The sequence below is a fragment of the Manis pentadactyla genome, chromosome 11 (genome assembly GCF_030020395.1).
Source record: "Manis pentadactyla isolate mManPen7 chromosome 11, mManPen7.hap1, whole genome shotgun sequence".
NCBI classification, from domain to species: Eukaryota; Metazoa; Chordata; class Mammalia; order Pholidota; family Manidae; genus Manis; species Manis pentadactyla.
Genome location: NC_080029.1, coordinates 82,365,104 through 82,389,398, shown reverse-complemented (window position 1 = coordinate 82,389,398; position 24,295 = coordinate 82,365,104). Strand labels below are relative to the sequence as shown.

The 24,295-nt window shown below is 38.6% G+C and overlaps 1 protein-coding gene across 1 annotated transcript; it reads left to right on the top strand.

Annotated features, from left to right (window-relative positions):
* Positions 1 to 21,237: 21,237 nt before the first annotated feature.
* Positions 21,238 to 22,191, top strand: LOC118913536 (olfactory receptor 4F15-like). The gene is given in 1 exon segment (XM_036887588.2): positions 21,238 to 22,191. A coding segment is annotated over 1 exon segment (939 nt). The 5' UTR covers positions 21,238 to 21,252.
* Positions 22,192 to 24,295: the final 2,104 nt, after the last annotated feature.

Here is a 24,295-nt window from a genome sequence, read left to right as displayed (position 1 = left end):
CTTTGGGTTTGAGGTGAGTTTCTTGTAAGCAGCATATAGATGGATTTTGCTTTTTTATCCATTCTATTACTCTATGTCTTTTGATTTGTGCATTCAGCCCATTAACATTTAGGGTGAGTATTGAAAGAGATGTACTTATTGCCATTGCAGGCTTTAAATTTGTGGTTTCCAAAGTTCAAGGTTAGCCTCTTTAGTATCTTACTGCCTAACTTAGCTCGCTTATTGAGCTGTTGTATACACTGGAGATTCTTTTCTTCTCTCCCTTCTTATTCCTCCTCCTCGATTCTTCATATGTTGGGTGTTTTGAGCTGTGCTCTTTCTAGGAGTGCTCCCATCTAGAGCAGTCCCTGTAAGATGTTCTGTAGAGTTGGTTTGTGGGAAGCAAATTCCCTCATCTCTTGTTTGTCTGGGAATTGTTTAATCCCACCGTCATATTTGAATGATAGTCATGCTGGATATAGTATCCTTGGTTCTAGGCCCTTCTGTTTCATTGTATTAAATATATCATGCCATTCTCTTCTGGCCTGTAGGGTTTCTGTCAAGAAGTCTGATGTTAGCCTGATGGGTTTTTGTTTATAAGGTGACCTTTTTCTCTCTAGCTGTCTTTAAAACTCTTTCTTTGTCCTTGATCTTTGCCATTTTAATTATTATGTGTCTTGGTGTTGTCCTCCTTGGATCCTTTCTTTTGGGGGTTCTGTGTATTTCCGTGGTCTGTTCGATTATTTCCTCCCCCAGTTTGGGGAAGTTTTCAGCAATTATTTCTTCTAAGATACTTTCCATCTCTTTTCCTCTCTCTTCTTCTTCTGGAACCCCTATAATACGGATATTGTTCCTTTTGGATTGGTCACACAGTTCTCTTAACATTGTTTCATTCCTGGAGATCCTTTTGTCTCTCTCTATGTCAGCTTCTATGCGTTCCCGTTCTCTGGTTTCAATTCCATCAATGGTGTCTTGCATCCTATCCATTCTGCTTATAAACCCTTCCAGAGTTTGTTTCATTTCTGTAATCTCCTTTCTGGCATCTGTGATCTCCCTCCGGACTTCATCCCATTTCTCTTGCCTATTTCTCTGCATCTCTGTCAGCATGTTTATGATTCTTATTTTGAATTCTTTGTCAGGAAGACTGGTTAGGTCTGTCTCCTTCTCTGGTTTTGTCTCTGTGATCTTTGTCTGCCTGTAGCTTTGCCTTTTCTTGGTGATAGGAATAGTTTGCAGAGCTGGGACGAGTGGCGGCTGAAAGAACTTCCCTCTTGTTGGTTTGTGGCCCTCCTCTCCTGGGAGAACAGCCACCTCTAGTGGCTTGTGCTGGGCAGCTGTGCGCAGACAGGGTTTCTGCTTCCTGCCGGGTTGCTATGGAGTTTATCTCCGCTGTTTCTGTGGGTGTGGGTGTGGCCCGGTTCGGGCCGCTGCTCCAAAGTGGTGGATTCGTGTTGGAGGGGGAGCAGCCTGGAGGCTATTTATCTCTGTAAGGGGCCTCCCTGCTCTCTGCAGCCCAGGGGTTAGGGTATCCAGAGATCCCCGGATTCCCTACCTCTGGATTAAGTGTACCACCCTGCCCCTTTAAGACTTCCAAAAGCACCCGCCAAAACCAAACAATGACCACACACACAAAAAAAAATTTAAATAAAAAAAAAATAAAATTCTTTTTTAATTTGAAAAAAAAAAAAGTGGCCGCTCGTTTTTCTTTATTCTCCGGCGCCAGCCTCAGGCATCTGCTCACTGGTCTTACTGCCCTGTTTCCCTAGTATTGGGGGCCCTATCCCTTTAAGACTTCCAAAAAGCGCTCGCCAGAACAAAACAGCAAAAAAAATGGTCGTGCGCTTTTCTGGTGTCCTCCAGCGCCAGGCCACCGGTGCCTGCTCACTGTTCTTGCTGCCCTGTTTCCCTAGTATTGGGGGCCCTATCCCTTTAAGACTTCCAAAAAGCGCTCGCCAAAACAAAAGAGCAAAAAAAAAAAAAAATGGTCGCGCGCTTTTCTTATGTCCTCCGGCACCCGGCCTCTGGTGCCCAGTCACTGTTATTGCTGCCCTGTTTCCCTAGTATCCAGGGCCCCCTGGGCACGTACTGTGTCTGCGCTCTGGCCTGGATGGCTGGGGGTGGTTGTTCAGCAGTCCTGTGCTCCGTCTCCCTCCCGCTCTGCCTATTCTTCTCCCGCCGGGAGCTGGGGGGATGAGTGCTCGGCTCCCGCGGGGCCGGGGCTTGTATCTTACCCCCTTCGCGAGGCGCTGGGTTCTCTCAGGTGCGGATGTGGTCTGGATATTGTCCTGTGTCCTCTGGTCTTTATTCTAGGAAGGGCTGTCTTTGTTATATTTTCATAGATATATGTGGTTTTGGGAGGAGATTTCCGCTGCTCTACTCACGCCGCCATCTTCCGCCCCTCTCTGGAGTGGATTCTTTAGGGTTTTTTTGATGTACAATATCATGTCATCTGCAAATAGTGACAGTTTGACTTCTTCTTTACCAATCTGGATACCTTGTATTTCTTTGTTTTTCTGATTGCTGTGGCTAGGACCTCCAGTACTATCTTGAATAAAAGTGGGGAGAGTGGGCATCCCTGTCTTTTTCCCGTTCTTAGGTGAAAAGCTTTCAGCTTCTTGCTGTTAAGTATGATGTTGGCTCTGGGTTTGTCATATATGGTCTTTATTATGTTGAGATATCCATCCTTCTTAAAGTATTCTAAAAAGTAGAAGACAAGGGAGTACATCCAAACTCATTCTATTAGGCCAGAATCACTCTAATATCCAAACCAGACAAAGACACTACAAAAAAGAGAAATTTTAGCCCAATATTACTGATGAATATAGATGCAAAAGTGCTCAACAACATATTACAAAACCAAATAAAAAATACATCAAAAGGATCATCCATAATGACCAAGTGGGATTATTCCAGGGGTGCAAGAATGGTATAATAGATGTAAATCAATCAGTATCATACACCACATTAACAAAAAGGATTAAAAACCCCACATGATCATTTCAATAGATGCTGAAAAAGCATTTGACAAACTTCAACATCCATTCATGATGAAAACTCAACAAAATGGGAATAGAGGGCACGTATCTCAACATATAAATGCCATATACAACAAACCCATAACTAACATCATAATTGATGGTGAAAGCTGAAACCTTTTCTTCTAAGATCAGAACAAGACAAGGATGTCTGCTCTCACCACTTTTATTCAACATAGCACTGGAGGTCCGAGCCACAGCAATCAGATGACACAAAGAAATAAAATGCAGCCAAATTTGCAAGGAAGAAATTAAACTGTCACTATTTGCAGATGACATGATATTATACACAGAAAACCCTAAAGACTCCACCAAAAAATCTATTGGAACTAATAAATTGATTCAGCAAAGTTGCAGGATACAAAATTAATACACAGAAATCTCTTGCATACCTATATACTAACAAAGAACTGGTAGAAAGAGAAATCAGGAAAGCAATTCCATTTATAATTGCATCAAAAAGAATAAAATACCTAGGAATAAACCTAACCAAGGAGGTGAAAGACCTGTACTCTGAAAACTATAAGACACTCATGAGAGAAACTGAAGACACAAATAAATGGAAATCTATCCTATTAATATTGTCAAAGTGGGCATACTGCACAAAGCAATTTTCAGATTCAATGCACTCCCTATCAAAATTCCAACAGCATTTTTCAGTGAACCAGAACAAAGAGTTCTGAAATTCATATTTAACTACAAAACACCCTGAATAGCTAAAGTAATCCTCAGAAACAAGAACAAAGCTGGGGATACCACACTCCCTGACTTCAAGCTTTACTACAAAGTTATAGTAATTAAAGCAGTATGGCACTGGCATAAGAACTGACCCATGATCAGTGGAACATAATAGAGAGCCTAGATATAAATCCATACATATATGCTCAAATATATAATAAAGGAGCCATGAAAATACAATGGGGAGAAGACAGTCTCTTTGATAAATGCTGTTGGGAAAACTGGACCGCTACATGTAAGAGAATGAAACTGGATTACTGTCTAACTCCATACACAAAAGTAAACTCAAAATGGATTAAAGACCTGAATGTAAGCCATGAAACCATAAACCTCTTAGAAGAAAACAGGCAAAAATCTCTTGAGCAAAAGTATGAGCAATTTGTTCCAAGGACACATCTTGTTGGGCAAGGGAAACAAAATAAAAAATGAACAAGTTGGACTAAAACAAAGTAAATGGCTTCTGTACAGCAAAGGACACCATCAACAGAACAAAAAGGCAATCTACAGTATGGGAGAATATATATGTATTTGATTTACCTGATAAGGTGTTAACATCCAAAATACACACAGAGCTCATATGCCTCAACGCCTCAAAACCAAAAACCCAATTAAAAAATGGGCAGAGGATCTGAACAGACATTTCTCCAAAGAAGAAATAAAGATGGCTAACAGGCACGTGAAAAGTTGATTCACATCACTAATCATCAGGGAAATACAAATCAAAACCACAATGAGATATCACCTCACACCAGTCAGAATGGGCACTCTCCGAAAGAGAAGAAATAACAAGTGTTGGCAAGGATATGAAGAAGAAGGAACCCTTGTACAGTTTTGGTGGGAATGTAAATTGGAGCAACCATTGTGGAAAGCAATATGGAGGTACCTTAAAGAACTAAAACTAAAAATGTTTGACCCAGTAATTCCACTTCTAGGAATTTACCTGGAGAAAACAAAATCCCTGATTTGGAAAGATACATGCACCCGTATGTTTATTGCTACATTATTTACAATAGCCAAAATATGGAATCAACCAAAGCGCTCATCAGTGGATGAATGGAGCAAAAAGATGTGGTACATACACATAGTGGAATACTATTAATCCATAAAAAAGTAATCCTACTTTTTGTGACAACATGGTTGAATCTTGAGGGTATTATGCTCAGTGAAATAAGCCAGGCAGAGAAAGACAAATACTACATGGTTTCATTTATTTGTGGAATATAAATACAAAAGCAAAACCGAATGAACAAAACAGTAGACTTATAGACACTGAGAAGTAACTGGTGGTTACCATGGTGGAGGGGTTGGGGTAGACTGGTGGGAAGATTGGGGGGATTAAGGGGCACATCTCAATCATAATGTAGGCTGGTCAAAGGGATAGTAGTATAACATGGAGAATATAGTGAATGATTCTGTAACATCTTCCTGTGTTGATAGATAGTAGTTGTGCTAGTTGGGAGTGGAGAGGATTTAATAATATGGGTAACTGTTGAACCACTTCAATTTAAAAAAAAGAAAAAATAGTAGAAATACAGATGGTCAACAGGCACATGAAAAGATGTTTACATTGCTAATCGTCAGGGAAATGCAAATCAAAACCACAATGAGCTATCACTTCACACCAGTCAGAATAGGCACTCTCCAAATACAAGAAATAACAAGTATTGGAGAGGATGTGGAGAAATGGGAACCCTCCTACACTGGTGGTGGAACTGTAAATTGGTGCAGCCACTATGGAAAGCAGTATGGAGCTTCCTCAAAAAACTCAAAATTGAAAAACCATATGACCCAATAATTCCGCTTCCAGAAATTTATCCAAAGAAAACAAAATTCTTGAATAGAAAAGATATATGCACCCCTATGTTTACTGCTGCATTATTTACACTAGTCAAGATATGGAAGCTACCAAAGTGTTCATCAATTGGTGAATGGATAACAAAGAGGTGGTACATATACACAGTGGAATATCATTCATCCACGAAAAAGAAGTCTTTCCATTTGCAACAACATGGATGAACCTGGAGACTATTATGCTAAATGAAATAAGCCAGGCAGAGAAAGACAAATACTACATGGTTTCATTTATTTGTGGAATATAAAAACAAAACAAAACAAAAAGAACAAAATAGCAGTAGACTTACCAATACTGAGTAGTGACTGGTAGTTACCATGGGGGATGTTAGAAAGGGTATGGGGGATAAAGGGCACAAAAATTCTCAATTAAAATATAAGTTGGTCATGGGGATGGTAGTACAGCATGGAGAACATAGCCAGTGATTCTGTAACAACTTCTTATATTAACAGATAGTAACTGTAGTAGTTGGGGTGAGGATTTAATAATACAGGGAACAGTTGAACCACCGTGTTTTATACCTGCAACCAATATAAGATTATGTCAATGATACTTCAATAAAACATTACTATTGTGGAACTATACAAAAAATAAAAAAAAGACTACTACAGAAATGGCTGTCTTATTACATCATATTGGGAGTACAAAATATTCACATGTCATCACTAGTCATGTTAAATTTGCTCAGTTGAGGCTTTATTCAGTGATTCATGAATCACACAGCATCCAATCTAGCAGACAGAAAGGAGCTCCAAGGAGCTGTACAAAATGAAAGACTTTTGTAGATAGAAGGGAGTGGGAACAAGGAAGTTACACTAGGCAAAAAACCAGATTGGTCATGGAAGGTCAAAAAAAAATGTGCTCAGTTGAGCAAATTATTATTTGATCCTAATAAAAGAGAAATGACTTGTTAGATGTTACTTCTGCCATTTTCATTCACTATTATTACTTGAGTACTCAATCCCTTATCTCAAGATATCTATGGAGTTGATGGTTTATTATGATTTTGATTTTTTGCATATGTAACTTACATATTTCTAGGGGTTATAAGCAAGAATTTATTTCACCCCACCTTGGTTGGATTATAAAGGCAAGCTGTGTACACGATTGCTTATGGTCTCTTGTCTTGTTCCTTCCTTGATTCATTTACTTTTTGCGTCTACCCATATGGAATTCTTGACTCCTTTCTTTTTGAGTTTCCTGATCTTATACCATTAGAATTGATGTTTTATCATGAATCTCTATGAACTCTTAGTTTTCCTCAGCAATACTTATTGGAGTATCTTTTGTTGTGTAATCAGTACCCCAGCATTTTATCCAGGCTCTTCAGTCTAATTCTATTTGATGGGCACTTGAGTATCTCATTATGAAGCTTTGACACATAGCTGTTACCAGAGCCACACAAATGAATTAGTAACTATCCTGTTCCTTCATTCTGAAGTTCAGGACAGTGGAGAGGAAAATTGTCCCCCAGTGCCTGAAATTATTATTATTATTATTATTATTTTTTTTGATTTTCTCAATAATCCTGATTTATTATATATATATATTTTTTATTTTTTGTGAGGGCATCTCTCATATTTATTGATCAAATGGTTGTTAACGACAATAAAATTCTGTATAGGGGAGTCAATGCTCAATGCACAATCATTATTCCACCCCAAGCCTAATTTTTGTCACTCTCCAATCTTCTGAGGCATAACAAACAAGTTTTTACATGTAGAACAAATTCTTACATAATGAATAAGTTACATAGTGAACAGTACAAGGGCAGTCATCACAGAAACTTTCGGTTTTGCTCATGCATTATGAACTATAAACAGTCAGTTCAAATATGAATACTCATTTGGTTTTTATACTTGATTTATATGTGGATACCACATTTCTCTCTTTATTATTATTATTTTTAATAAAATGCTGAAGTGGTAGGTAGATACAAGATAAAGGTAGAAAACATAGTTTAGTGTTGTAAGAGAGCACATGTAGATGATCAGGTGTGTGCCTGTAGACTATGTGTTAATCCAAGCTAGACCAGGGCAATAAAACATCCACATATGCAGAAGATTTCTCTCAGAACGGGGGGGTGAGGTTCTAAGCCTCACCTCTGTTGATCCCCAATTTCTCACCTGATGGCCCCCCTGCGACTGTGCCTGTCTTAGGTTGTTCCTCCCGTGAGGAATCTTACCCGTCTCTGGCTAACCAGTCATCTTCCGGGGCCATACAGGGAAATGTGAAGTTGGTAAGTGAGAGAGAAGCCTTATTGTTTGAAAAAGTTAGCTTTTTACTTCTTTGCATATTTATGCCCTGTGGCTTCCATGCCCAGCATTTGTCTTGAGGTATCTTTACCACTTGGAAGAATTATGATACTCGGTAAATTTGATATGAGGCACGAATTCTATTTAAGGTTGTAATTAGGAAGGAAGAAGAAAAGCTATAGAAGTAGCAGGCAGAAGAAAACATGGGAAGATTGATTATTTCTTTGATATATCTTCTTGTAGAGTAACTTCAGCATGTATAGGTTTTAAGCTACTACTTAAATTGCACACACACATTAACATAATAGGAGTATAGTTACATAACCAAAGCATATCTGTAATTACCAGCCATCTGCAGTGTAACCAAGAAAACCAGTTAGGCACCTTAGGCATTTGTGAAAACTTATCTATGATATGGTGGATATTGTCCAAATGAACTTGAACAGTCAGAGAGAAATCAGACAAATTAAAACAACCCATTCCTGGGGACTGTTCACATGCCATATGTTCTTTTAACAATAAATAGTTTGTAGTTGTAAGACTTTGGAGCGCTACAATTTGCACTTCTCCAAATTCTTGGTTGAGTTCCAACAGTATAGATCTAGTCCAATTTTGTTGTTTTACTGTATGCACAGGCCAGCTTAGATATCTCCTTCCTCATTCCCATGGCAAGTCCAGGAACTGGTGGGATGAGTGCATCTACAGCTGTAGCAGTGCGTGGATCTTTGTTGGGGTTTTTTGACGATCATCTTCTGGCATGAGTCTTCCAGAGAGTGCAGATGTTGGAAGTTCTTTTTCACATCGTATGTTAGTTCATTTTCGGGGTAGCCCAATTAGGCTTTGATCCTCTGTATAAACACAAACAGACCCTTTGCCTACACTTTTATATGCCCTTTATACCCTTGTGTAGAACTCGTTGGAGGTTACCACACTGGAACTGCCCTTTTTTTTTTTTTTTTTTTTTTTGCTATCACTAATCTATACTTACATGACGAATATTATGTTTACTAGGCTCTCCCCTATACCAGGTCTCCCCTATAAACCCCTTTACAGTCACTGTCCATCAGCATAGCAAAATGTTGTAGAATCACTACTTGCCTTCTCTGTGTTGTACAGCCCTCCCTTTTCTCCTACCCCCCCATGCATGTTAATCTTAATACCCCCCTACTTCTCCCCCCCTTATCCCTCCCTACCCACCCATCCTCCCCAGTCCCTTTCCCTTTGGTACCTGTTAGTCCATTCTTGAGTTCTGTGATTCTGCTGCTGTTTTGTTCCTTCAGTTTTTCCTTTGTTGTTATATTCCACAGATAAGTGAAATCATTTGGTATTTCTCTGTCTCTGCTTGGCTTGTTTCACTGAGCATAATACCCTCCAGCTCCATCCATGTTGCTGCAAATGATTGGATTTGCCCTTTTCTTATGGCTGAGTAGTATTCCATTGTGTATATGTACCACATCTTCTTTATCCATTCATCTATTGATGGACATTTAGGTTGCTTCCAATTCTTGGCTATTGTAAATAGTGCTGCAATAAACATAGGGGTGCATCTGTCTTTCTCAAACTTGATTGCTGCATTCTTAGGGTAAATTCCTAGGAGTGGAATTCCTGGGTCAAATGGTAAGTCTGTTTTGAGCATTTTGATGTACCTCCATACTGCTTTCCACAATGGTTGAACTAACTTACATTCCCACCAGCAGTGTAGGAGGGTTCCCCTTTCTCCACAGCCTCGCCAACATTTGTTGTTGTTTGTCTTTTGGATGGCAGCCATCCTTACTGGTGTGAGGTGATACCTCATTGTAGTTTTAATTTGCATTTCTCTGATAATTAGCGATGTGGAGCATCTTTTCATGTGTCTGTTGGCCATCTGTATTTCTTTTTTGGAGAACTGTCTGTTCAGTTCCTCTGCCCATTTTTTAATTGGGTTATTTGTTTTTTGTTTGTTGAGGCGTGAGAGCTCCTTATATATTCTGGACGTCAAGCCTTTATCGGATGTGTCATTTTCAAATATATTCTCCCATACTGTAGGGATCCTTCTTGTTCTATTGATGGTGTCTTTTGCTGTACAGAAGCTTTTCAGCTTAATATAGTCCCACTTACTCATTTTTGCTGTTGTTTTCCTTGCCCGGGGAGATATGTTCAAGAAGAGGTCACTCATGTTTATGTCTAAGAGGTTTTCGCCTATGTTTTCTTCCAAGAGTTTAATGGTTTCATGGCTTACATTCAGGTCTTTGATCCATTTTGAGTTTACTTTTGTATATGGGGTTAGACAATGGTCCAGTTTCATTCTCCTACATGTAGCTGTCCAGTTTTGCCAGCACCACCTGTTGAAGAGACTGTCATTTCGCCATTGTATGTCCATGGCTCCTTTATCAAATATTAATTGACCATATATGTCTGGGTTAATGTCTGGATTCTCTAGTCTGTTCCACTGGTCTGTGGCTCTGCTCTTGTGCCAGTACCAAATTGTCTTGATTACTATGGCTTTATAGTAGAGCTTGAAGTTGGGGAGTGAGATCCCCCCTACTTTATTCTTCTTTCTCAGGATTGCTTTGGCTATTCGGGGTCTTTGGTGTTTCCATATGAATTTTTGAATTATTTGTTCCAGTTCATTGAAGAATGTTGCTGGTAGTTTCATAGGGATTGCAGCAAATCTGTATATTGCTTTGGGCAGGATGGCCATTTTGACGATATTAATTCTTCCTATCCACAAGCATGGGATGAGTTTCCATCTGTTAGTGTCCCCTTTAATTTCTCTTAAGAGTGACTTGTAGTTTTCAGAGTATAAGTCTTTCACTTCTTTGGTTAGGTTTATTCCTAGGTATTTTATTTTTTTTGATGCAATTGTGAATGGAGTTGTTTTCCTGATTTCTCTCTCTGTTGGTTCATTGTTAGTATATAGGAAAGCCACAGATTTCTGTGTGTTGATTTTGTATCCTGCAACTTTGCTGTATTCCGATATCAGTTCTAGTAGTTTTGGGGTGGAGTCTTTAGGGTTTTTTATGTACAGTATCATGTCATCTGCAAATAGTGACAGTTTAACTTCTTCTTTACCAATCTGGATTCCTTGTATTTCTTTATTTTGTCTGATTGCCGTGGCTAGGACCTCCAGTACTATGTTAAATAACAGTGGAGAGAGTGGGCATCCCTGTCTAGTTCCCGATCTCAGAGGAAATGCTTTCAGCTTCTCGCTGTTCTATATAATGTTGGCTGTGGGTTTATCATAGATGGCCTTTATTATGTTGAGGTACTTGCCCTCTATTCCCATTTTGCTGAGAGTTTTTAACATGAATGGATGTTGAACTTTGTCAAATGCTTTTTCAGCATCTATAGAGATGATCATGTGGTTTTTGTCTTTCTTTTTGTTGATGTGGTGGATGATGTTGATGGACTTTCGAATGTTGTACCATCCTTGCATCCCTGGAATGAATCCCACTTGGTCATGGTGTATGATCCTTTTGATGTATTTTTGAATTCGGTTTGCTAATATTTTGTTGAGTATTTTTGCATCTACGTTCATCAGGGTTATTGGTGTGTAGTTTTTTTTTTGGTGGGGTCTTTGCCTGGTTTTGGTATTAGGGTGATGTTAGCTTCATAGAATGAGTTTGGGAGTATCCCCTCCTCCTCTATTTTTTGGAAAACTTTAAGGAGAATGGGTATTATGTCTTCCCTGTATGTCTAATAAAATTCCGAGGTAAATCCATCTGGCCCGGGGGTTTTGTTCTTTGGTAGTTTTTTGATTACCTCTTCAATTTCGTTGCTGGTAATTGGTCTGTTTAGATTTTCTGTTTCTTCCTGGGTCAATCTTGGAAGGTTATATTTTTCTAGGAAGTTGTCCATTTCTCCTAGGTCTCCCAGCTTGTTAGCATATAGGTTTTCATAGTATTCTCCAATAATTCTTTGCATTTCCGTGGGGTCCGTCGTGATTTTTCCTTTCTCGTTTCTTATACTGTTGATTTGTGTTGACTCTCTTTTCTTCTTAATAAGTCTGGCTAGAGGCTTATCTATTTTGTTTATTTTCTCGAAGAACCAGCTCTTGGTTTCATTGATTTTTGCTATTGTTTTATTCTTCTCAATTTTATTTATTTCTTCTCTGATCTTTATTATGTCCCTCCTTCTGCTGACCTTAGGCCTCATCTGTTCTTCTTTTTCCAATTTCGATAATTGTGACATTAGACCATTCATTTGGGATTGCTCTTCCTTTTTTAAATATGCTTGGATTGCTATATACTTTCCTCTTAAGACTGCTTTTGCTGCGTCCCACAGAAGTTGGGGCTTAGTGTTGTTGTTGTCATTTGTTTCCATATATTGCTGGATCTCCATTTTGATTTGGTCATTGATCCATTGATTATTTAGGAGCGTGTTGTTAAGCCTCCATGTGTTCGTGAGCCTCTTTGCTTTCTTTGTACAGTTTATTTGTAGTTTTATGCCTTTGTGGTCTGAAAAGTTGGTTGGTAGGATTTCAATCTTTTGGAATTTTCTGAGGCTCTTTTTGTGGCCTAGTATGTGGTCTATTCTGGAGAATGTTCCATGTGCACTTGAGAAGAATGTATATCCCGCTGCTTTTGGATGTAGAGTTCTATAGATGTCTATTAGGTCCATCTGCTCTACTGTGTTGTTCAGTGCTTCCGTGTCCTTACTTATTTTCTGCCCAGTGGATCTATCCTTTGGGGTGAGTGGTGTGTTGAAGTCTCCTAGAATGAATGCATTGCAGTCTATATCCCCCTTTAGTTCTGTTAGTATTTGTTTCACATATGCTGGTGCTCCTGTGTTGGGTGCATATATATTTAGAATGGTTATATCCTCTTGTTGGACTGAGCCCTTTATCATTATGTAGTGTCCTTCTTTATCTCTTGTTACTTTCTTTGTTTTGAAGTCTATTTTGTCTGATATTAGTACTGCAACCCCTGCTTTCTTCTCACTGTTGTTTGCTTGAAATATGTTTTTCCATCCCTTGACTTTTAGTCTGTACATGTCTTTGGGTTTGAGGTGAGTTTCTTGTAAGCAGCATATAGATGGTTCTTGCTTTTTTATCCGTTCTGTTACTCTGTGTCTTTTGATTGGTGCATTCAACCCATTAACATTTAGGGTGACTATTGAAAGATATGTACTTATTGCCATTGCAGGCTTTAAATTCGTGGTTACCAAAGGTTCAAGGTTAGCCTCTTTAGTATCTTACTGCCTAACTTAGCTCGCTTATTGAGCTGTTATATACACAGTCTGGAGATTCTTTTATTCTCTCCCTTCTTGTTTCTCCTCCTCGATTCTTCATATGTTGGGTGTTTTGTGCTGTGCTCTTTCTAGGAGTGCTCCCATCTAGAGCAGTCCCTGTAAGATGTTCTGTAGAGGTGGTTTGTGGAAAGCAAATTCCCTCAGCTTTTGTTTGTCTGGAAATTGTTTAATCCCACCGTCATATTTGAATGATAGTCGTGCTGGATACAGTATCCTTGGTTCAAGGCCCTTCTGTTTCATTGTATTGAATATATCATGCCATTCTCTTCTGGCCTGTAGGGTTTCTGTTGAGAAATCTGACGTTAGCCTGATGGGTTTCCCTTTATAGGTGACCTTTTTCTCTCTAGCTGCCTTTAACACTCTTTCCTTGTCCTTGATCTTTGCCATTTTAATTATTATGTGTCTTGGTGTTGCCCTTCTTGGATCCTTTCTGTTGGGGGTTCTGTGTATTTCCGTGGTCTGTTGGATTACTTCCTCCCCCAGTGTGGGGAAGTTTTCAGCAATTATTTCTTCTAAGATACTTTCCATTTCTTTGCCTCTCTCTTCTTCTTCTGGGACCCCTATAATACGGATATTGCTCCTTTTAGATTGGTCACACAGTTCTCTTAATATTGTTTCATTCCTGGAGATCCTTTTGTCTCTCTCTATGTCAGCTTCTATGCGTTCCTGTTCTCTGATTTCAATTCCATCAATGGCCTCTTGCATTCTATCCATTCTGCTTATAAACCCTTCCAGAGTTTGTTTCATTTCTGCGATCTCCTTTCTGGCATCTGTGATCTCTTTCCGGACTTCATCCCATTTTTCTTGCGTATTTCTCTGCATCTCTGTCAGCATGTTTATGATTCTTATTTTGAATTCTTTGTCAGGAAGACTGGTTAGGTCTGTCTCCTTCTCTGGTGTTGTCTCTGTGATCTTTGTCTGCCTGTAGCTTTGCCTTTTCATGGTGATAGGAATAGTCTGCAGAACTGGGACGAGTGACGGCTGGAAGGACTTCCTTTCTTGTTGGTTTGTGGCCCTCCTCTCCTGGGAGAACAGCGGCCTCTAGTGGCTTGTGCTGCGCAGCTGCGCGCAGACAGGGTTTCTGCTTCCTGCCCGGCTGCTATGGAGTTAATCTCCGCTGTTGCTGTGGGCGTGGCCTGGCTCGGGCAGCTACTCCAAAATGGTGGAGTCGCGTTGGAGCAGGAGCTGCTGGGAGGCTATTTATCTCCGTAAGGGGCCTCCCTGCTCCCTGCAGCCCAGGGGTTAGGGTGCCCAGAGATCCCGGATTCCCTACCTCTGGATTAAGTGGCCCGCCCTGCCCCTTTAAGACTTCCAAAAAGCACCCGCCAAAACAAAACAACGACCACAAAAAAAACAAGAAAAAAAAATTTTTTTAATAGGTGGTCGTTCGTTTTTCTTTATTCTCCGGTGCCAGCCTCAGGCCTCTGCTCACCGGTCTTTCTGCCCTGTTTCCCTAATATTGGGGTCCCTGTCCCTTTAAGACTTCCAAAAAGCGCTCGCCAAAACAAAGCAGCAAAAAAGCAAAAAAAAAAAAAATGGTCGCGCGCTTTTCTTATGTCCTCTGTCACCCAGCCTCCAGTGCCTGCTCACTGTTCTTGCTGCCCTGTTTTCCCAGTATCGAGGGCCCTGCACTCTGGCCCGGATGGCTGGGGCTGGGTGTTCGGCAGCCCTGGGCTCCGTCTCCCTCCCGCTCTGCCTGCTCTTCTCCCGCCGGGAGCTGGGGGGAGGGGCGCTCGGCTCCCGCGGGGCCGGGGCTTGTATCTTACCCCCTTCGCGAGACACTGGGTTCTCTCAGGTGCGGATGTGGTCTGGATATTGTCCTGTGTCCTCTGGTCTTTATTCTAGGAAGGGTTGTCTTTGTTATATTTTCATAGATATATGCTGTTTTGGGAGGAGATTTCCGCTGCTCTACTCACGCCTCCATCTTCCCACTCCTGAAATTATTTTTAACAATGGAATTTAATCTCTAATTTAGATCCACCATATGCTTTATTTGTATTACTTTTTCTAAGCTGTAGGAGACTGGTTAATAAAATACTGATTGCTAGTTCAAAAGTCAATGCTTCTTACTGCTTTTAGAGGCATGTTACAGTCACTGCTGATTTTTAGGGCGACTTTACTGCAGTGTTGCTTTTAGTATGGGAAGGATTCAAAGGACTTCTTCCCCATCATTTTTTATTGTAAGAAAACACACTGAAAAGTGTGAATAATGCAATATTTACGACCAAGATACGGGATTTAGGGAGGGGAAGAGAAACAGAGAAAAAGATCAAGAAGAATCTTGAAAGATCCAATCTTGAAAAAACCAACATGAGGAAACGGCATGATATGTGCCAGGACCTGTCAGAGAGACGGCCTGTCACGGAGCTGGAGAAAGGTCTGGGAGACCCCTGTTTTGCCATGCATTAACTTTTAGTAGCTGATTTATATGGAATTCTGGGGATATAACTTAGGTAGCCGGTGGAACCTCAAGGGATTTGTGACAGTACTGTATTCTAACCAATGTGCATGTATTTTAGAATTTAAACAGCAGTTTTACAGTTTTTAAAATATACACACTAATTTATATATAATATTCAATGTTCCAGCTGTAATATTATTGGGACTTGGGGGTCATCCAATACTTGTACAATCATATGCACTGGTCCTGAGAAACTTGGAGGTAATTGGGTGTTTCATTAGGTTATCAGACAGGCAAAAAGTTGTACATACCCACCATGTATAACTAAGAAGTATTTGCAAATAATAGGCTAGATGTACACATAGCAACATGAGCTGAGTGAAAAAAAAAAGATTTGTAATGATATGTATATCAGTATTTTATATGTATATGCATACATAACAATATACATGTTTTATGATAATACAATACCAGGATACATTTAAAAATTACCAGAATGGCTGCCTCTAAGGGAGCTGGATTGGAAATGGAGAGTAGAGATTAAAGAGAATAAGTATGTAAAACGAGAGGGGAACTTTGTAAACCAATGCTGATAATCTACCATTGGACTGAGGGATGTGATTACAACAGTCTTCTGCATCTGAAGCTAAAAAAGACAGACAAACAATATGTTACTGCCTCTAAATATTTTTGAAATGAGCCTTCTTATTCATATTAGTTCTGCTTCCAAATGACAAGCACAGTAAGGACAACAGAATTATTTCAAAGACTAGATTATTTTGTTAAGTTTAATATAATATACATTAGGTTCCATTGATAGCAGAAAACTGTACAAGTTCCTTTGGAAGAAACAGATATGAGTTAGACAAAGCCTGTATCCTCAAAGTGATTATTTTAATGTGGTAAGTTTATTATTTATAAAAGTCACATGATAAGCTATTTTTAATTATTATTTTTTCACTTGAATAGTTTATTTATGTATAGAGAAAATAGGTGTTTTTGTAAGGGTTTTCCATATAATTTGTATGAATCTCATGGAAAGTGAATATTATCAAATTACGAAGGGATACTTTCACTCATGATAGGATTTAAAATGGCAAAGAACACGACAGAGACAGATTTTCTTAAAGATGCCAATGTCACTCCTCCCTCCTGTGACTCATTATTAACATTTTCCCTTTGTTGCTTTGGTCACAATGAATATATTTTTAGGAGACAATTTTCTTGACTAATCGGCTTTGGTTTTGCAATCCCAGGTCACGAGAGCATTATTTGGTCACTATTCTGCAGTGCAGTGCAGTTAATTAGCTACTTTTTTCTATTTTTAGAAACATTTTATATTCTGGGTGCTTTAGATAACAGTCTGTGAATAGGAACAAGGGAAGGACAGAGTGAAGTTGACAACAGGAAGAAGATATCAAGCTAGGTTATCTTCAGTGATAAGGAAAAGTCAGGTAATGGTTTACTTTTTGTATGTATCAATTAAGCTTTGCCTCAAAAGCAGGAGAAACAGATGGTGGTAGGGTAGGGAGATGATGAGCACAACAGGAGAATAAATATATATGCTTGTGGATATGGAGACAAGAAGTAAATTTTAACCAGGACTTGGAAATAACTTGGAGACCCAAAGGTACAACTGAAGATACATTGCAAGAGTCTGGAGTCCACACTGTGGTCAGGAATAGGATGCAGGTTGAGTTAACTCTACCCAGGGATCTTAAGGAAGACTCATTAGCATTGAAAGTAAAGACAAATATGTGTGTTCTCTTCATAACAAACTTGTCCACTTTATTTCTGTTTTTAGAGAACTGAGATATGAAGAGGAGAGAATTCATTAAGACCTAGTGTAAGTGAAGTTAAAAAAAACCCCAGTTTCATAGAATCAAGGTGGAGGAAGGATGATTGAAAACTTGCTTAGAAAAAGAATATCCAGAGATCTAACTTACCCTAAACTAATGTAGTGACAGTAAAAATTGGGTGATGGCAGAGAAGACAAGTAGTGACTCTAGAGCATCTTACTATTTAGATGGACAGTGACTGTAATGGAGTATGTGGGGGGAACTTGATAATGAGGGGAATCTAGTAACCACAATGTTGCTCATGTAAAACCTTCATAGGATTGTATATTAATGATACCTCAATAAAAAAAAATGCACAGAGACTAAAAAAAAAATTGGGTGATGGGAAAATGGAGAAAAAAAGTAGAAAACTAAATGCATAATTTCTAAAACCAGCAATCAATCCTCGTGTTTTTGTTTGTTTTTTAAACATTTGTTAAAATAGTTTTCTAGCTTACTACAGGGAGATGTTTGGTGGTGAAATGCTGAAATGGAGGTGGTTAGATGGAGTGGCAACAAAAAAGGGGTAGAAGATGATCCTGTGATGAAACGCTAAAGAACTGAGGTGATTAAAACTAGAGAGTACAAATAAGTGATTTTTATTTCTACCAAGTTCAAATATATTAAACATTTGTCTTAGAGAGTTGCCGACAGCTTCTTTATATTCACAGAGAAAGAATTACGTGGTTATTGGCTTAAGTGAAAGGACAAGATGTTTTCTTTTTGTGAGGAAGAACCTTTGGACTATTATATTATTAAAAACCAGGACACCAAGGAAAAAAATGAATCTGCAAACCTTGTAAACTGAAGAAAAACTGACCTGTCCTGGATGGAGAAACAAAAGAAAGGAACTAGGTCAGAACGTATTTTTAGATCTCTTCTAGCTGAATGATTCATTAGTTGGGGATAATGAGAACCTTTCTCTTTTTTCTCAAAAAATTTAAAAGGTAAAATTATCTTGAATCCATGAATTTAGTCTAAGACATTGCCCTATCTAATTTCATATAGATCAAGATATTTAAATGGTGATTCCATTAAGTACTGTAGATCTAGATTTGTCACATGACATAACTATATGAGGTTTAAATAAATGGCTATATTTCATGTCATTGTAATTCTTGAGAGTCATAGCTAAACCAGAAGTACAGAACTCGAAGTGGAACTCATCTTTTAATGGCGATGGTCTTAGGAGAGCCGGTCCCTTTGCATGGAGGGTTTGGGGTGCCTCAAAGTGATCAAGTACCCAGAATCTAGCACCTCCCTCTAGGAGCCATTCAGAGACTACAACTCCGAGCCATTCGAAGGATGCTCAAGAAATTCGAATATTTGAAGATAGGAGCTGGCTAATCTCCAGATCTGCTGATATTTGCTGTCTGTATTGTTTTGTTTTTCTTCCTTGAAGGATTGTAAAGCAAGTGCACTTTGTCTTTGAATCCATTTTTCCTTCACTCGGCTTTAGCTGCCGCGGTGGGGTCTATCCTCTCCTGCTGAGCGCGTCCGCTCTTTACCTGTCTTCTGCAGCGACCTAGCCAAGCTAATCCTTCTTGGGTGACAAATTAGGTTCAAAATGGATCACTTATTTGTTCATTGTCAAAACTGTCACTTCTGGCATGAGTAAGATCTCAGCTAAGGAAAGCTGCTGGTAACTTATGTTTTTGTAACAGCTTAGTGGAGCACCCTTTCCTCAGCAATGTAAGCAAAATAGAGAATGCAGTATGTTAGCCTAAAAGTAAGGAACTCTAATGCTAGGTGGAAGTAATTTTGGGCACTGGTGTATTTGAGACTGCACATCTGAACAAACTCCCGCTCAGCTATTTCTTTCCCTTTATCATAGTTTTCCATCTAAATGACCATCTTAAACTCCTGCTGTATTCAACAATCCAATTTCCCTTTGCCTTCCTTTTTCTCATCTTCCTATCAATTTCCTTTCTGATTTTTAAAATGTATTTCATTTTTCCCCCCAAAAATGTTTTTCCTGCCCTCTGGCTAGACTGTTTTTACGTCTATCGACTCCCATATACATATGTTTTTTCTAATGACCCAATAAATCCTCTTCTGATTTTGCTAGCTGTATTCCTTATAAATTCATTAACAGTCAAGTTTACCACAATTTTGTTTGCTATTCTCATTTGTTATTTTTTGCTATTCACATTTCAATTTGGAGGAAGCAACACTTATATTTTCACTTCATAGCATATTTTCATTGTTAGTCCTACTTCCTGGAAGCCACAAAAGGTTTTTGGGTTAGAAGTATTTTTTTCCCTTAGTAATCAGAAGACATTCTTTTTGACTTATTTTTCTGCCCATTCTTGGAGAAATTTTAATTAGTTCATAATTCATGATGTGGAGGTTTGGTTTTAAGTTATAAAATGGCTCACACTATGGCAGACTTCTTATCTTTGGAGACCCAATGTATGTGTGTGTACACACAGGCACACACACTACATACATTGTATAGTATATGTACACTAAGGTGTATATACATATACATGCACACACACACTAGAGTATATATATATATATATGTATATATATATATATATATATACACACACACACATGCACACACATTAGAGGAGATTATTTGTTTCAGCTCATCACATAGTTTATGTTAGAAATTGAGATTTTTTTGGGGAAAGTATTATTTTTAAAATGAAATATTTTTTCCATTTTGAAACATATCAATGGTCTGTTACTATTTTAAATTAGTAATTGAGATGCCATTTCTTTTGATGACAGAATTTTCTTGTTCAAATATTACTTTGTATAGTAAAGAACTACAGGAAGTAGGCTTGAGATCCTACGATAACATCTGATTGGTAACATAAAACATTAATATGAACCTTACTGAATTATGATTGTATACTCTCTTGACTCCAGGGTCATTCTTCAGTCCCATTAATTTCTTCATTAATTTAACATATGTGAAGCACTCACTAAATAATTGGTTATGTTAGTGATTATTGGTGATTGTGGTGGAGGTGGGGGCTACTCAGATGTACCCGACATGATTTCTGAACCCAAGAAGTTTCATTTTAGTTTGAGAGATGAACATTTATAATCCTGAGAGGCAGAGTGAAATAAATTCTAACAGTGCAGAGGCTTAAGCATATTTAGAAGATCTCACAAATGAGGGAGCATTTGACCTGGGACACTGATAATTAATTTTTGTGAGTTGGAGAACAGAATGAGAAATTTTAAAGTTGAAAGAAAGAAAACCGTTGAAGCCTAATTGAACAATACAAGTAACAAAACAGACACTTTGAAAGCTGTGTGTTGTGCATGAGGATGTGTTTAGGTGGCTCAAATGAATGGCTGAAATCATATTCATTCCTAAGAAATCATAGTCTAAAAGCATTTGAAGATGGCCATATTTGTTCTTGAAGTAGAACATGCAGGGCAGGAGGAAATCGGAAATACCTGTGTAATACTAGAAGAAAGTAGAAGGGGAATAGGTTCAGAGATGGAATGAATTTAGTTGTAGTAGTTTTTTTTTATTAAGGTATCATTGATATACACTCTTATGAAGGTTTCACAAGAAAAACAATGTGGTTATTACATTCACCCTTATTATCGTGTCCCCCATACTCCATTGCAGTCACTGTCCCTCAGTGTAGTAAGATGCCACAGAGTCCCTATTTGTCTTCTCTGAGCTACACTGTCTTCCCAGTGACCCCACACACACCATGTGCACCAATCTAGTTGTAGTAGTTTTGAAAATCATAATGACATTTGGGAAGCAGCAGACTCCTCTAAATAGAAGTCCAAAGTGCATGTTTTGAAGATTATTTGGATGTGAGGTGTTAATATGACAACTGTTTTCATGGACTGGAGGCTTTCTTTCATTAATACTTGCCTAGACAATTCTTTTCCATTTTCTTTCTTCCTTTAGGTAACATGAAAACTGATCCTGGTGTCTGAGGCAATGAATGGAATGAATCACTCCACAGTATCAGAGTTTGTGTTCCTGGGACTCACCAACGTATGGGAGATCCAAGTTCTCCTTTTTGTCTTCTTCTTTTAATTCTACTTGGCAAGCATGATGGGAAACCTTGTCATTGTGTTCACTGTAACCTTGGATGCTCATCTGCATTCCCCCATGTATTTCCTCCTGGCAAACCTTTCAGTCATCGATATGTTATTTTGCTCAATTGCAGCCCCTAAGATGATTTGTGATATTTTCAACAAACAAAAAGTTATCTCCTTTTGTGGATGTATTACCCAGATCTTCTTTAGTCATGCTGTTGGGGGCACTGAGATGGTGCTGCTCATCTCCATGGCCTTTGACAGATATGTGGCCATCTGTAAGCCTCTATACTACTTGACCATCATGAGTCCAAGAATGTGCCTATACTTTCTAGTCATGTCCTGGATCATTGGCCTTATCCATTCATTGGTTCAATTAGTTTTTGTGGTAGATTTGCCTTTTTGTGGCCCTAATATACTGGACAGTTTTTATTGTGATCTTCCCCGGCTCTTCAGACTTGCCTGTACAAACACCCAAAAACTGGAGTTCATGGTTACTATTAACAGTGGGTTCATTTCTGTAGGTGCCTTTGTCTTGCTGGTTATCTCCTACACCTTCATTCTCTTCACTGTTTGGAAACATTCCTCAGGTGCTTCATCCAAAGCCCTCTCTACCCTATCAGCTCATATCATTGTGGTGGTGGTGTTTTTTGGACCACTGATGTTTTTCTATACATGGCCTTCTCCCACATCACACCTGGATAAATATCTTGCTATTTTTGATGCACTTATCACTCCTCTTCTGAATCCAATCATCTATACATTCAGAAACAAAGAGATGAAAGTGGCAATGAGGAGACTGGGCAGTCGTCTTGTGCATTACAGGAAAATTTCATAAGTAGATGGCTGTGGAGATATGGAACTATAGATTCTCCCTCATGCTGATTGCAGAAAAGATATTATGCAATTTCAGAGAACTGTTCAAGACTTAGACCATGGAAAATGCTTAGAAATCCACTATTTATTAAATTATGGTATCTATTACACCATTAAATTAAAAGTGATACTGTTCTTTGACTCTGTACATCAAAGTGTTAAAAACCAAAGTCATATGTCCTTTTTAACCTACATTGCCCAGGAGAGTGCCATGTAATTGACTGAATAATAATATTTTTTCTCTTCTTACATTGGACAGATATTCTATTGATAGACAAACTAAACATTCATATTATCTTTCATGTACTTACTACCTATCTTGATTTTAATTCTCTTTATTTCTACTCTGCTTCTTATTTCCCCAGTTTCTACGTACTTTGCCTCCTTATCAGGCTCCTCTACCTGGAAGTCTGGAAAATTGTTACTGCTCTGTTGAAATTTTAGAACTTAAAGCTAGAATGGATTACCAACAACATTGATTCTAATCCCTTCCATTGCACATGCTGAAATCCAGGAATTAAGGGTGACTGCAATCTGCTCAAGGGCACATAGCCATAAATCACCAGAGAGAGCCAAGCACCAGAAGCCATGCCTCTGTTTGCCAGGTTTGTGCCCTTTCACTTTCAAATCAATTTTGTATTGGAATTTCTGGAGGACATATCCTGGAGGATGAGAATGGACTACCGTAAACTCAAGCCAGTAGCTGCTGTACTAAAGATGGTGATCTTTGTTAGATCAGATTAACATAGCCTTAAGTATATGATATATGATCATTGATCTGATAAATTTTCTTTTCCATCTCTTTCAGAAAGGAGAAAATAGCATTCATAAGGAATGGACAACAATATATATATTTAGTTTTACCCTTTGCCAATATGGTCTGATGAGAACTGGGCCACCTGGATATTTTACAGATCATCATAATTGTCTATTTTATTAACAACATCATGCTATCAAACCAGATAAAGAAGAAATGACAAGATTTTGGATGCTTTGGTAATACACGTTTCGTGAAGGGAGGGAATAAATTACATGAAGACTGAGGATACCGCCACAATGTTAAAATTCTAGTTCATGAAATGGATCAAACTTAACATAAAATCCTAAGACTATAATAGATCAAACTTAATGCAAACTCCTGAGACCATAAAACTCCTGGAAGAAAACATAGGACAAAAGCTCCTTAGCATATGTTGCTTACAAGAGACTCACCTCAAACCCAAAGACATGCACAGACTTAAGTCAAGGGATGGAAAAAGATATTTTATGCAAACAATAGAGAGAAAAAAGCAGGTGTTGCAATACTAGTATCAGACAAAATAGACTTCAAAATAGAGAAAGTAACAAAAGATAAAGAAGGACATTACATAATGATAAAGGGCTCAGTCCAACAAGAGGATATAACCATTCTAAATATATATGCACCCAATACAGGAGCACCAACATATGTGAAACAAATACTAACAGAACTAAAGGAGGAAACAGAATGCAATGCACTCATTTTGGGAGACTTCAACACACCACTCACCCCAAATGACAGATCCACCAGACAGAAAATAAGTAAGGACACAGAGGCACTGAACAACACACTAGAACAGATGGACCTAATAGACACCTATAGAGCTCTACATCCAAAAGCAACAGGATACACATTCTTCTCAAGTGCACATGGAAAATTCTCCAGAACAGACCACATACGAGGCCACAAAAAGAGCCTCAGTAAATTGCAAAAGATTGAAATCCTCCCAACCAACTTTTCAGACCACAAAGCCATAAAACTAGAAATAAATTGTACAAAGAAAGCACAAAGGTTCACAAACACATGGAGGCTTAACAACATGCTTCTAAATAATCAATGGATGACCAAACTAAAATGGAGATCCAGCAATATATGGAAACAAATGACAACAACAACACAAAGCCCCAACTACTGTGGAATACAGCAAAAGCAGTCTTAAGAGGAAAGTATATAGCAAACCAGGCATATTTAAAGAAGGAAGAACAATCCCAAATGAATGGTGTAATGTCACAATTATGGAAATTGGAAAAAGAAGAACAAATGAGGC